The sequence below is a fragment of the Sphaeramia orbicularis genome, chromosome 20 (genome assembly GCF_902148855.1).
Source record: "Sphaeramia orbicularis chromosome 20, fSphaOr1.1, whole genome shotgun sequence".
Taxonomy (NCBI): Eukaryota; Metazoa; Chordata; class Actinopteri; order Kurtiformes; family Apogonidae; genus Sphaeramia; species Sphaeramia orbicularis.
The window spans coordinates 32,097,881-32,111,322 of record NC_043976.1 but is presented as its reverse complement, the minus strand read 5'-3'; the positions used below and the strand labels follow the sequence as shown (position 1 = coordinate 32,111,322).

At 39.7% G+C, this 13,442-nt stretch overlaps 1 protein-coding gene across 2 annotated transcripts in view; it reads right to left on the bottom strand.

The window, feature by feature from the left end:
• Positions 1-2,450: 2,450 nt before the first annotated feature.
• The window catches only part of epc1a (enhancer of polycomb 1a), a 33,332-nt gene continuing 22,340 nt past the window's right edge, over positions 2,451-13,442 (bottom strand). For both annotated transcript variants that reach the window (XM_030123040.1, XM_030123039.1), the window contains 4 exons: positions 10,601-10,725; positions 9,020-9,161; positions 6,008-6,413; positions 2,451-4,096 (listed from right to left, as the gene is read on the bottom strand). In XM_030123040.1, the coding sequence (XP_029978900.1) occupies positions 4,024-4,096; positions 6,008-6,413; positions 9,020-9,161; positions 10,601-10,725 (746 nt within the window). In that variant the 3' untranslated portion in view covers positions 2,451-4,023. The remainder of the gene's footprint in view (positions 4,097-6,007; positions 6,414-9,019; positions 9,162-10,600; positions 10,726-13,442) is intronic.

Genomic DNA, 13,442 nt, shown 5'->3' with positions numbered 1-13,442 from the left:
TTTCACTGGACAGGAAGGGCATGAAAAAATAATCTGAAAAGGAAACAGTGACTAAAACTACTGGAGTCCAAGTTTAAGATTGTGTAAAACAAACAATCACATAAATGGAACATGCCGCTATGATATAAAAGAGTAAAAAAACAATGAGAAAGTTAGTAAAACGTTCGTAATAATGTGTAGATGTATCGGCTAAAATTTGCTTAGAGGTCTTATTTCTGTCTTTGTGCATAAGAAATCAATAGAAGTGAATCCCCAAATGAACTTTGTGTTGGTAAATACAAGTTCTGCAAATTTACAGGATTTCAGTTCTGTTCAACATGTTGATGCTCATATGAACTATGTTTTCAGCTCAAAAATGTCCAATTTCATCACAATTAATGCTATATTTTCATGTCACAAATGGCCAAGTTATATTTGAACTGAATTTACCTGAAAAACAAATATTCTATTCTTTTAGATTCCCCAATTTTTCTAACAAGATTCTCTCCTACATATCACGTTTTATTTTTACAGGTTCAATATGGAGTATGGTGCTGATCCATCCTGCTTATGTTACACCAATACATACATTAAGAATGTCACACGTCACTTTTTAAATCAACAGTTTTCTAATAATAAGCATTTTATAAAGAAATAACAATTCTATATTATTTACTCTTTAGTATGATGATAAACTATACAATAAATAATTATACTACAGGGTGGGGAAGCAAAATTTACAATGAACATTTAGTTGTTTTTTTCTCAGCAGGCACTACGTCAATTGTTTTGAAACCAAACATATATTGATGTCATAATCATACCTAACACTATTATCCATACCTTTTCACAAACTTTTGCCCATATGAGTAATCAGGAAAGCAAACGTCAAAGAGTGTGTGATTTGCTGAATGCACTCGTCACACCAAAGGAGATTTCAAAAATAGTTGGAGTGTCCATAAAGACTGTTTATAATGGAAAGAAGAGAATGACTATGAGCAAAACTATTACGAGAAAGTCTGGAAGATACTATTAAAGAAGAATGGGAGAAGTTGTCACCCGAATATTTGAGGAACACTTGCGCAAGTTTCAGGAAGCATGTGAAGGCAGTTGTTGAGAAAGGAGGAGGACACATAGAATAAAAACATTTTCTATTACGTCAATTTTCTTGTGGCAAATAAATTGTCATGACTTTCAATAAACTAATTGGTCATACACTGTCTTTCAATCCTTGCCCCAAAATATTGTAAATTTTGCTTCCCCACCCTGTACATTAAGAATGTCACTTTTTAAATCAATAGTTTTCTAATAAGTATTTTTACAAAGAAATAATTACCTCCGCCAAGGAGGTTATGTTTTTGCCAGGGTTTGTTTGTCTGTCTGTTAGTGGGCAACATAACTCAAAAAGTTATGGACAGATTTGGATGAAATTTTCAGGGTTTGTTGGAAATGGGATAAGGAAGAAATGATTAAATTTTGGTGGGGATCGGGGGTGGGGGGGCCCACGGGGGGGGCGCAGACCAGAAAATTTCATCCAAATCTGTCCATAACTTTTTGAGTTATGTTGCACACTAACAGACAGACAAACAGACAGACAGACAAACAAACCCTGGCAAAAACATAACCTCCTTGGCTTGGGGGGGGACCCACAGGGGGGGCCACTGATCAGCCTTGGCGGAGGTCTGCGCTCTCCGAATGCTTCTAGTTCTATGTTATTACCTCCGCCAAGGAGGTTATGTTTTTGCCAGGGTTTGTTTGTCTGTCCGTTAGTGTGCAACATAACTCAAAAAGTTATGGACAGATTTGGATGAAATTTTCAGGGTTTGTTGGAAATGGGATAAGGAAGAAATGATTAAATTTTGGTGGTGATCGGGGTGGGGGGGCCCACAGGGGGGGGCCACTGATCAGCCTTGGCGGAGGTCTGCGCTCTCCGAGTGCTTCTAGTTTCCTCTTTAGTCTGATGATAAACTATACAATAAATAATTCTGATCCTTGTTTTTGCACAGAAATCATTAGTGTAAATGGTGACATGGCTGCCCAGCATCAGTATGATGGGATCTGTAACAACCATGTCACATCCGTCCACTTCCACATTTTGTTTTTGTGTCAGCTGTTATTGTTTTAGATCCACAATACTAACATTTATGAATAAGAGGAGAATTAGCAATAGTAAGTCTATAAGTTTATTCCTAATAAAGTACTGGTACTGACCAGAGCATCATGGGTAATGTCACATCCGTCCACCAGCAAAAGTTTTCACATACACGTGCTATTCAAAATCCAATATTTCTGAAAATAGAGCTTCTACTGTCAAATAATATCAGTAGTCTGTGCACAAATGGATCAGCATTATTTCAACACAGTTGTATGAATTTCTTACAACTTTTTTTTTTTCCCAAAATTGCCACTCATTTGACCCCCTAAGTAAATTTTAACTGGTATATAAATCAATGACACAGGAGTCTGAACAGTTCACATTTAATGCCCTGGGCTTTATTGTCTTATTTTAGTGAGAGTTCGGTCACATTTTTTTAGTCTTTTCAGCCTCCAGGTGGGACAAGTAAACCTCAAGGATATATCCTGCCATTGGACTGGGCATTCAGATTCTGACAAAGACGAGAGGCACTACTAAGTAATGCTGCCTTTGTGCCTAACTCTTCACAGAAGAGAGTACATAAAATTCCCCAAAGGAAGGCACCCAATACTTGTGGTTTTTGGCCTTGCAGCCGTCTGGAGATTCTTTTTTCAAAGAAAAAACAACATAAAGAAAAAAAAAAAAAAGAGGAAGCGAGGCGAGAAAACCGCAGTTTTCCCATGACCCCCTGCATCCCCCTAATTAGCATTTTTTGTTATTAAAAACTGGAATGATGAAACACGTACAGCGATTTCTGCCCTTTCACCTCCCCTATCACCTATGTATGACAACAAGTAACAAATGAACAAAAGAATGAAGTCTTTCGATAAACAAAAAGCTTACAATCAAGTTTACCACAAGAAAAAAAAAAAAAATACAAAAATAACTGAATTTTTTGTTTTACAAAAGTCCGTGGGATAAAACAAATACAAAGGGGATTTCGCTTGCATGAAAATAAAGGATGACCCCTTTAAAAACAAACAAAATATAAAAGCAGCATTGATATTTATCAAAACCATAAACAAAAACAAAAAAATGTCACAAAAAATAGTGCTTTAATCAGAAGCAGCAGAGGCTTCTGGGAAGAGACTTCATCCCTGCTTTGTTACTTGTGTTTGGGACGTTGTTGATGGAAGCTCCCAGGACGAGAGGAGCGCCTCTCTGTACGGGAACCACAGTCACCGGCCGACACACCGCCTCCTCTTCATCCTCCTCCTCCTGGTTCTCCTGGCCTCACAGTCTGTATGTATGTCACCATTGATTTTCACATGATCCACAGAGAGAAGCACAGGGACCCGAAAATTAATGTTGGGGTGGGGGGGGGGCCTGCTTTGTGTTCACAATATACAAAAATACCCAGGAGTCCGTAGCTACCTAACATTTACTACAGCACAGGAACCAACAAAGGTACAGTGTACAAATAAAAAAACAAAACAAACCAAAAACAAAACAAAAACCTGTAAACACAGCACAATAAATAGATAAAAACAGCAGGCTCCGCACCATGCACATGATGTGATAAAACTCTTCTCTATACAACTCCCACATCTCTCACACTCGCCACAAGTTACTTGGCTTACTTTTTTTTCCTTTTAGTTTGACTCCCAAGTGCAAAACATCACAAATGGACAGTTCTGTATTCAAGTAATATATACACGGGGTTATTACAAATATGTAGTTACTGTACAGATACTAATTTTGCCATATTCATAATTTACAGATGTCAATCTTTTTCTTTTAACAGTAACAAAAAAACAAAACGAAAGGTTTAAAAAGTATGAGAGATGAGAATTGCAACGGAGCGGCCTCGGTCGCTCGTCATTCTGTCAGTCTGCAGAGTCCTGCTGTCCCTTTTGCATTCCCGATGCTACGATGCACAGCACCTGAAGAGTGGACTCCTCGCTGCACCGCTACGTCACCTCCATGGCCACTGTGTTGTCTGCTATACTGTTCAGTGCTGGCTTGTCTTCATCGTGATTATCCCTGCGGAGACGTAAAAGGAAACCTTAGCACCGCTGTTCTTCCAGCTTCAACAAGAAAATCTTAAGAAATCAACTTGTGCGTATTGAGGCTTTGCATCTCCTGCGTCTCCTTTCAATACCCGCCCACCTTTAGAACACGCTCCAACGATTTCGTGTTGCAGGTGGTGGCTGCTTTTACCGATCTCTGTAAATCCAGTTTTATTTATTGTGCACCTGCAACCTGGAACAGCATGCAGGAAAGAGCTTCAGACTGCTTCGCGTTTACCTCCAGGGTAATTAAAACTTTTAATTTCACTTTATTTTACTTCTAGCTGTTCTTGTTCTAACTGCTTCATTTGCCTTATATTTTAATTGTCTTAATTGTTCTATATAGTTTACATGAATTGCCTTCGGTTGTTTTTAATCAATGTTGGTTTATCTTTGTTTTTGCAATTCCTTCAATTTGTCTTTAGGTTGTCTTTAATGAATTACCTTTTTATTGTTTTTAATCACCATTTTATCTTATGTCCTGACTATGCTGGTAGAGGGGCATCTATCTGACATGTTCCCAGATTTCACCCACGAATCAAAGAAGGTGACACAGGGTTCAAAGTAAGATGATCCATTTATAGGTATTTTTAATGGAATTTGGAGAGTTTTAATGACAAATCCAGGGTGTGTTGAGCTCGCCTGTTCTCTCAGTTCAGGGTGGGGTTCCTTCTGTTCCCCCACACCATCAAAAACAGGTATACATAGGTTAAATCTCCTGTCAGTGCTTTTGATTAAGGTACTGATGAAGATCTGGAGTTGATCTTCAGTGGCAGCTCACTGCTCCTAATGTGCAATACTAATCGCTAATGCTAAGTGCTAAGTCCTGCAGGGAAGTCAGTTAACCTCAATATCCTGCACTAACTTTGCATCCAACAAACCACTTCTTTTCTTCCAGATGTGTTTTGGTGCTCAGATAATTTCGAAAAAGAGTGGTTGTAAAGGTTTGATGGTTGTAAGTTGGTGGCCATTCTAAAGCTTGACATAACATTAAAAGGGTTTGTTTGTTTAGTGTTTTGTAAGTTATGTTGGTAATCTGACTCTGGTTTCCTGTTGATTATTGGTATCTTGTAAAACCCATTATGGAACAGACATATTACATGGATGATTAAAAAAAATCTAATCTGTATTGCCGCATTTCCCCTGCGTGGTACCAGCTCGACTCGGCCTTTTTGCGTTTCCATTACGAAAAAGGACCTGGAATCTGGTACCCGGTACTAGTTTTTTGGTAACACCTCCGGAGAGGTTCCAAGCGATACTAAACCGTGACCTTTAACACAGCAGACCATTGATTGGTCAGACAGTCGTCTCTGTGACCCGCCGTTTAACAGAAAACAGATGTGGAAGTTTACAGTATAATAGTGGTACATTAATCCACATGATAACAACCCAAAACTACACCATAGTCGGTCGAGGAGATTCAGTCTTTGGTTGCCGACGTAAAAATTCAGATGACAACACACAACAAGCGAATTTTCAGCAACTCTCTGAGCAGACGAAATGGAAATAACGTGCCGCATTGCTATGACGTCCAGATACTGTAAAGCTTCCTGTAAAGTATCCTGTTATGGAAACAGTCTCCAGGAATACCGAGTCGAGCTGAGCTGGTTACACGTAGTGGAAACGTGGCGTAAGTTGCCTCCAGAAGACCTACACATTAGTTACCAGTTACAGGTACTGCCACAGGTGGGGTTAACCAATATCGCCTTTTTAACAGGTAACGTGAATACATATTAGAGGAACCAGGACACTGACAGCCTGTTTCCTGGGCATTTGAAGTAAAGGTCAAATGAGCCTGTGCAGCTTTAGTTCGAGTGGTTCCAGTCTTTAACGCCACTATATGTTCACGCGTCTTCTTTCATCAATTCGACTCTGGAAGCCTCACCTTGAGCCCATGTCCATGGACGATGCTCCGGAGACCTTGGGCATCTGCAGGTTGGTGGTGGCGGACAGCTTTAAGGCAGAGGGTGGCACGTTGCCGAGGGTCCGGGGGATGTGGCGTCCGGCCAGGGTGGCGGCCGACGGCACGCTCAGACAGATGTTGTTCCCGATGAGGACCTGAGTGGTGGCGGGGGTGGCGTTGGCAGCGCTGCATCCCAGGAGCCCCAGTGCTGCTGCTGCGTGGGCGTTGGGCGTGGTGAGCTGGGCGGGGACGGCGTTGGTCGAGGGGGTGGCCGAGTTGGAGGAGGGCTGGAGGAAAGTCTGGGCTGTGGTGGCGGTAGTGTGTGTCGACTGGTTGGTCTGGTGAAGGGCTGAGGCGGTGCTGGAGAGGTGCAAGCCTTTGAACACTCCTGGAGACCGAGACAGGTTCATTAAAGCTACACATTAGACGCGTTTCAACATCTAGACTTTAATTAGAAGGTACTGAGCGTTCATTCAGTGACACAAAACCATAAAATTACTTCTGTGTTCACATGCTTGGCTAATAAAGCAAACTCCCAAACAATACAGCTCTGAAAGTAGACAACATGGATGGAGATGTACAGAAGCTACACATTCTTAAAAAAAAAAAAAAGAACCAATGGCCCTGTAACTCTCTGGCATGTTCTATCAACAATCAATAAGTTGAATTTGTGAGGTTGTCATGTTCTGCTGTTATGTTAAGAGTCCAGTGGTCTTGATGCAGGAGATCAATCTCCCAATAGTAGTGGGTGGATTTCACTGGAGGAGAACTCAACTAATTAAATGAAAGTCCATATAGGACTTCCTATCAGTGCTCAATAGTAATTATATTGATATCTGTAACGATTTACATGTTGTAAGCCATCAAAATATGACCCATTATAAGTAAAGGCAAAAATTCTTAATTTCTCAAAACTGTTAATGAAGATTGAAGACATGAGGAAGACAGAGGCAGGTAGAATAATGAACTCTTGCTGAACTTGAGCCTGGAATGCACTTTAAATTGGCACTTTACTGCTGTGCACTTTAGAAATAAAACTTTTAGTCATTTATCGGTAATTTTTAGGGGGGTATTTTTATTGCTATTTTATATCAGTATTTTATTATTTTATCGGTAATCTATACTATTTACTAAAAGGTGCTAACAGTCGAGGACCTGAGTACAATGCTTCATTTCTGTGTATTTTATATGCTAAAATGACAAATAAATGTGAATCTGTATTGTCCCCAGGAAGCTACATTAAAAAATGTGTAATGAATCTGAATGGTAGTTTCGGAGAAGACTGCTCATATCTAGATCTTGGTAACCTTGAGTTTGACCCTTCAAGGTCACGCTAGGTAAAAGGTCATGGGCCAAAATTAAAGTCCATATATGACTTCTTATCAGTGCGCAATAGTAACTACATTGATATCTCTACCCATTCAAATGTTAAGCCACTAAAATACGGTCTATTATAAGTAAAGGCAAATATTTAATATTTCAAAAATTTGTCAAAAAACAAAATTTCTCAAACTAGCAAACAAACTTTATAGACACTGTCCCAAGGAAGGTACATAGAAAATTTGACATGAATCTGACCAGTAGTTTCATCAGAGAAGTTGTTTTAAGATGCTAATGAAGACGATAACGCTGGACAGCGTCTTCCCGACAGCTCATGGACTATCAGCTGGTGAGCTAACAAGGAACTTTCAGACCATCACCAAACATGTATTATATGAGGTTAGAATAAACCACCAGCTCTCATTTCATCTTCAAATGCAAGTGAATGTTTGTCACATTTGAGTAAATTCCCCACAGTGTTCCTGAGGTAACACATTCACACTGTATTTGCATGAAGATTGGAACGGACCAAAAACCCGAAATCATAATGTCAACAGCATAATAAAAAAACAAACAAAAAAAAACACTTTCTCTGTGGCCATTTTCTGCTCAATTTCAAGATTTTGCCGTATTTAGTGACAAAACTCCAGTTTCAGAGGCTCATCAGGGCAGTCTAATGCAATCCAACACAATAGCTCTGCAATAAATCCCTTCTTTGTGAAGCTTTACATGTTCAGGTTTTGTTGACTGTCAGTGAGATGTTGATGCAACACTCCAGTAATTTCTGAAGCTGTTGTCAGTGATGTTGTTGTAATGGACTGCATTATGTTGCACGGTGCCTTTATTGTTTTTCCAGCCCAGTTTAGTTACACGATGAAGAGGAGAGCACTGGCAGAGTCAGTCTTTAGCTTCACTTACTGGTGTAAAACTCTGGTCACTTGTATACTAGTGCCGCATACTTATAAGTTACAAGCTCTGGAAAATAAATGGCGACTTCAGTGTCAGGCTGACATTTTAATGAAGTGGAGGGGGCGTGGGTTCTCTCTGGGTACTCAGGCTTCCTCCCACTGCCCAAAGACATGCAACCTAATAGGTGAATTAGTCGATCTAAATCACCCATAGTTGGAAATGTGAGCGTGAATAGTTGTTTGTAGGTCAGCCCTGCAATGAAATGGCGACACATACACACAGTATACTGTGTCTTCACCTAGTGGTAGCTCAGATAGGCTCCACCACCCCCATAACCAACACATTTTAGTGCTTAGCTGCCAACATATCAAACAAGTGGTGCCAGGCACAACAAACCCCGCCCCTCCCATGTATTGTAACTTATTTTGGCATTGATCCGGCTGATGTCATCATGTCTATGCGTGTGGTGATGTCAGCACATCAATTGCCTCTAAATATTGCTGTTTTATAGACATTTGAAATTTTGCCCATTATAAGTAAATATGAGAAGAAAAAAAAAAGATTTAAAAAATTTACAAAAAATGTTTAACTTTGACCTACTTTTCCCAAAATGGCAATCTATATCTACTGACAATCTATAAACCCAATTTGGTATGAATTCAACCAATAGATTTGCTACTAGTGTGTTAAACAAACTGAACCAAAAACAATACCCCTTGCCTCCCCTTCGGGGGGCAGGGTAATAAACTACACCAAGATTCTCACCTGCACCTGCCAAAACCCCGTTGACTCCACTCGCCAGCACCAGCTCCTCTTTGGACTTGAACGCCAGTAGCTGGTCACTGGTGACCAGAGCCGAAGCAGCGAACTGAGCGCTGGCCTGGTCCAACGTCTTGGACACGAGCGCCTAGATGGAAAGCAGACAAACACACACACAGAGAATATGTGGGTCTGAGCCAAAGACTTGACCGCTCTGCTAAAATGTCTGAAAGTGCCCATCTGAATGAGCTCAGCACTTTTGGTGCCAAACAGGAACCGAGCCAGTGGCATTAATACTTCTCATGGGAATGAGGATCTGTCCCATTTCCTAAGGATGGGTGAACTGACCTTCAACTGCAAATTATTTCCATACTGGGAGAGCTGCAGCAGATTTAGTTAAATCAAGCACCGATTTAACCCAATTTGGTAATAACAAGAAAGTCCAGTAACCGGTCCAGGGTGACCAGCCAGTCTTAGACGCCTCCTGGCTGTTTCCAGATGCTTGGATCTGGACCGTCTGTCTCATCTCTTTCCTTTCCCTGTATTCAACATGTCCCTCTCTGCTCCTGTGTCTTCATTACTTTCTCCTTCCTAAGTGAACAGTGTGCTTTGCATCGTGCTGTATGTGGGTTGGATCCTGCCAGTTATGTCTTTTCTTATACAGCACCATTTAATTCTTTTACAAAATACTGTTCTTCATTAAAGTTAACAGAAGGTTGCTACTGTACTAATAGAAATGTATGTTTTATGACAAGTTTTATAGACCTGCACTTGCTTCTTACAGCTTACAAGGGTGTTACGCAATGTCATCACCACACTAGCTAATAGCATCTGCTCTGGAGTGTCCTTGTGTTCTTGAGGAAACCACTTTTACAAAGCATGCAGAGCACCATTTCATTAGATCTGTTGCTAAAGCATTTCCACTTTTGACAATTGGGTTTGGGCTTTTGGGATAAACCATGCTCATTAGGCATAATTGGGAATGGATGTAAACAGTGTAGTGCATCGATGAAGAGTTTCAAACCTCTGTACCGTCTCTACATTTGAGAAAATACAATCTCTGGTGTTGAAATGCAGTTTTCGGATTTGTTATGGTCGGCTGTCACTTTCTTATCTGTTCCGCTAGTAATATAGATGTCTTCTCCATTTCTGTTTTCCATTGTTTATACCTCGTTTCATTATGCTTTTCATCATTCAGTGAGAGACCGATTCCACTTAACTCCACCTTATAACCACATACTTATAATTACACACAACTATATTTTTGCACTTATGTATAGCTTTTACTTCTTTAATTATCATATTGATTATACATTGTCTAGTATATATTGTACAAACTACTGTTGTAATTTTGTGTCAACTAAAGTGTTTAAATATGTATATTTGGTACACATAAATATAGATTTTTTTTTTCCTTTTTTGTTGTATTGATAATTTCTTTCCTGCTACTTTATTATACTTGAATGGAGCGACTGTAATGCCCAAGTTCTGTCTGGGCATCGTCACCTGCTACATTCAAGTTTTTACTGTCTCTTGTCATCACGCTTGATTCCTCCTGACAGCATAGGTGTGTTCGTCCTTACTGACCTGTGTGTTGGGTGTAGATGCTGCAGAGCTGTTGGCTTGTTGCTGCTGTTGGCTCTGCTCCAGTTGCTGCTTCTGCATGAGGGCCAGCTGCTCCTGGTGCTGCTGGTACTGCTCTGCTGTGAACACTGTGGGCAAGGACAGACACACCGTCAAAACCTGGTCAAAGGATGCTCAACGGTGAGGATTTGTGAGTTCGAGTGTAACTTCGAGAACATGGCTACACACCACAAGGCTGACCCTAGAAAATCCAGTTTGCAAACTGTACAACTCAGAAACTGATTACAGCAGCAATAACTTATGCCTGATATTGACGAGCAAGGAGCTAATTTGGTGTGGCCCGATAAGCATGTCACTGGATGTTACGTTATCCTACAGAAAGTAGCACTACAATGAAACTGTTTGCACAAAAACTCATTTGAGAATGAAAATAAGCACTTTTCTTATGGTATCCAGATGGGTGCGTCTATGATGAAACTGGTTCATAAAAACAGGACAGGGGCTGAAAATTCAAATAGGATGTAGTCTAATGTTATGAAGCAAGTTTGGAAGCACTTTGGGTCTATTTAAAAAATAAATATTTACTGAGATTAAAGAGAAACTTTTTCTGATAAAACACATTTTAGATTATTTTTATACAAAAAATCTGCATGTAACACGGTAAAAAGGACATGAAGATTATGTGCTCCTATTATCTACTTTTTATGCTCTCATAGGTACATTTTGGGAATTGAACTAATTATGCAAGGCTGAGTGTTTCACAAAAATGAGCACTGTTGCAAAATCACTCTGTTTAAATGGGCAGGTTCTGCATGTAACGCCAGTGGACATGATGGGTTCCACATGAAACCTGTAATGAGACTGCCAATTCATGAAAAAGCCACATGTCTGGATTAGAAAAACCACTAGGATCATCAAATTTAACAGTGTCTATTTACAGCGCTATATAAGACCATGTCAAATGATGTTTTCAAGATAAAATGCACTGACACTTAGGTAGCTTTTCCTGTCCCAATTTTGGACCTTTTTTTTTTTATTAAAAATTCATTAATTTTGGGATGTCTCAGAGCAAGACTACAATTTTTTTGCATTTATCTGAGGTCATCATTAGGCACATCCTGGGGGGAAATATGTCTAAATTTCTCTTTTCTTATTCGGTCTAAAAAGCTGGCCAAGTGCCAGACACTAAAATGAACCCAGTTTCATAGAAGCACCTAAATGCAAGAGAAGTATCAGTGTCTCTATCTGTTGTAATCATGTTGTAGTCCACTACGAGGGAAAAAGCCAGCATATTTGTAGCTACATCAAATATTATCAATAACAGAGCAGATGGGAAGCACAGGGTTTGGCAAATCAGTTTCTATTTAACTGTGTTGTGTAATTTTATGCATAGAAGTGTCTTAACCTCATGTTGCTAATTTCAAGTTTGGGAATGTAGAATTGTTTGCTTAAAATGATTAATCAGCTTCTATAAAAACATTTCTTCCAGTTCTTAACAATATTAGTTTGAATCCATTGAAAGTTTTGCTGACGGTGTGCACCTTCTGCAACACCTCTAATGTTACACAGGGAAAAGGAGGGGAAACACCGTATTCATCACTCTGACTGTGCTGAAATTAGTCTAAAATCAATGGCTCCCTCCAGTACCTCCAACACAGACTAACGCCTCATCACGATCTGGTGCTGGGGGGCATACTCCATACAAAATTACATTTTTCAAAGTCTTCTCACCTTAATTACTAAGAAAACACTGTAGGCACTAAGTAATTAATACTTCTGCAAATAAAAAAACATCACTCGCAAAGATTTAAAAGGGGCAATGAATTCCTAAGGCCACATACAGATCTTACATCATTTTTAACAGATTTTGAATATTGTCTGGTCTCGGGTTATTATGGTAAATGAGTCTGGCTTGCTGAATAAATCATATATTTCTATCCCACAGTGGCAGGATTGGCATTCTCCTTCTGTCCGGTATGAGCATGGCGCTATTAGAAAGTCTGCCAGTCTGAGCTGCAACTATTAGCTGAAAATGGTCAGTTCGGACAAACATTTAATCTTTTCAGTGCTGCGGTGCACTTCCTCACGCACGTATGTTCCATCAAAACAACTTCTCTGCTGACACTATTTTGCCAATGCCCTGCCAGTGTCCTGTGCTCAACACCACCCAAGATGATGCTGATAGGATTAAAGAATTAGCCACACAACCCATAGAGATTTTACTCTATTCCAGACTGATAGTAAACAGTGCCAGGCCTATCGCCAGCGCTGGCACAAAGATAACAGTGTGGAGATACTTGTCAGTGACCATTACTCTACACAAAAAAGATTAAACTACTCAAAAAGTTAACTAAATAGAGATAACACTGTATGAAAACCTTCAATAAACAGTAGTTTTGTAAACTGCATCTGGAATCATGCATCTTTTTTTTTTTTTTTTTTTTTTTTAAATCATATCCTGCAAAGATACAGCTCTTTCACACCATTTTAGAGCAATATTATAGTTTGAGGAGTATTTAGGAAAAAGGGTAAAAAACTGCAAAACAAGTCAAAGCCATAATTCTAATTTTACAAATCTCCCACATTTAAAAAGTTTAAGAACTAACACCACTTCTAGAGTGTGCCCTGCCTTTGTAAGTTAGTAACCAGGATATGCTCCACCACCCCCATGACCCTCTTGACAACTAAGCATTTTGAAAAGGGAACGAATGACTGAATTTTCTGGGGAAAAAGTATTCGTACATTTCCTCTGGAGTGTTGATAATGACATCTTCGGCCTTTCATCAGCCTAAGCGCTGCGCAAAAACACACAGGCCCTGAGTGTAACTAACAGATGTACATAATT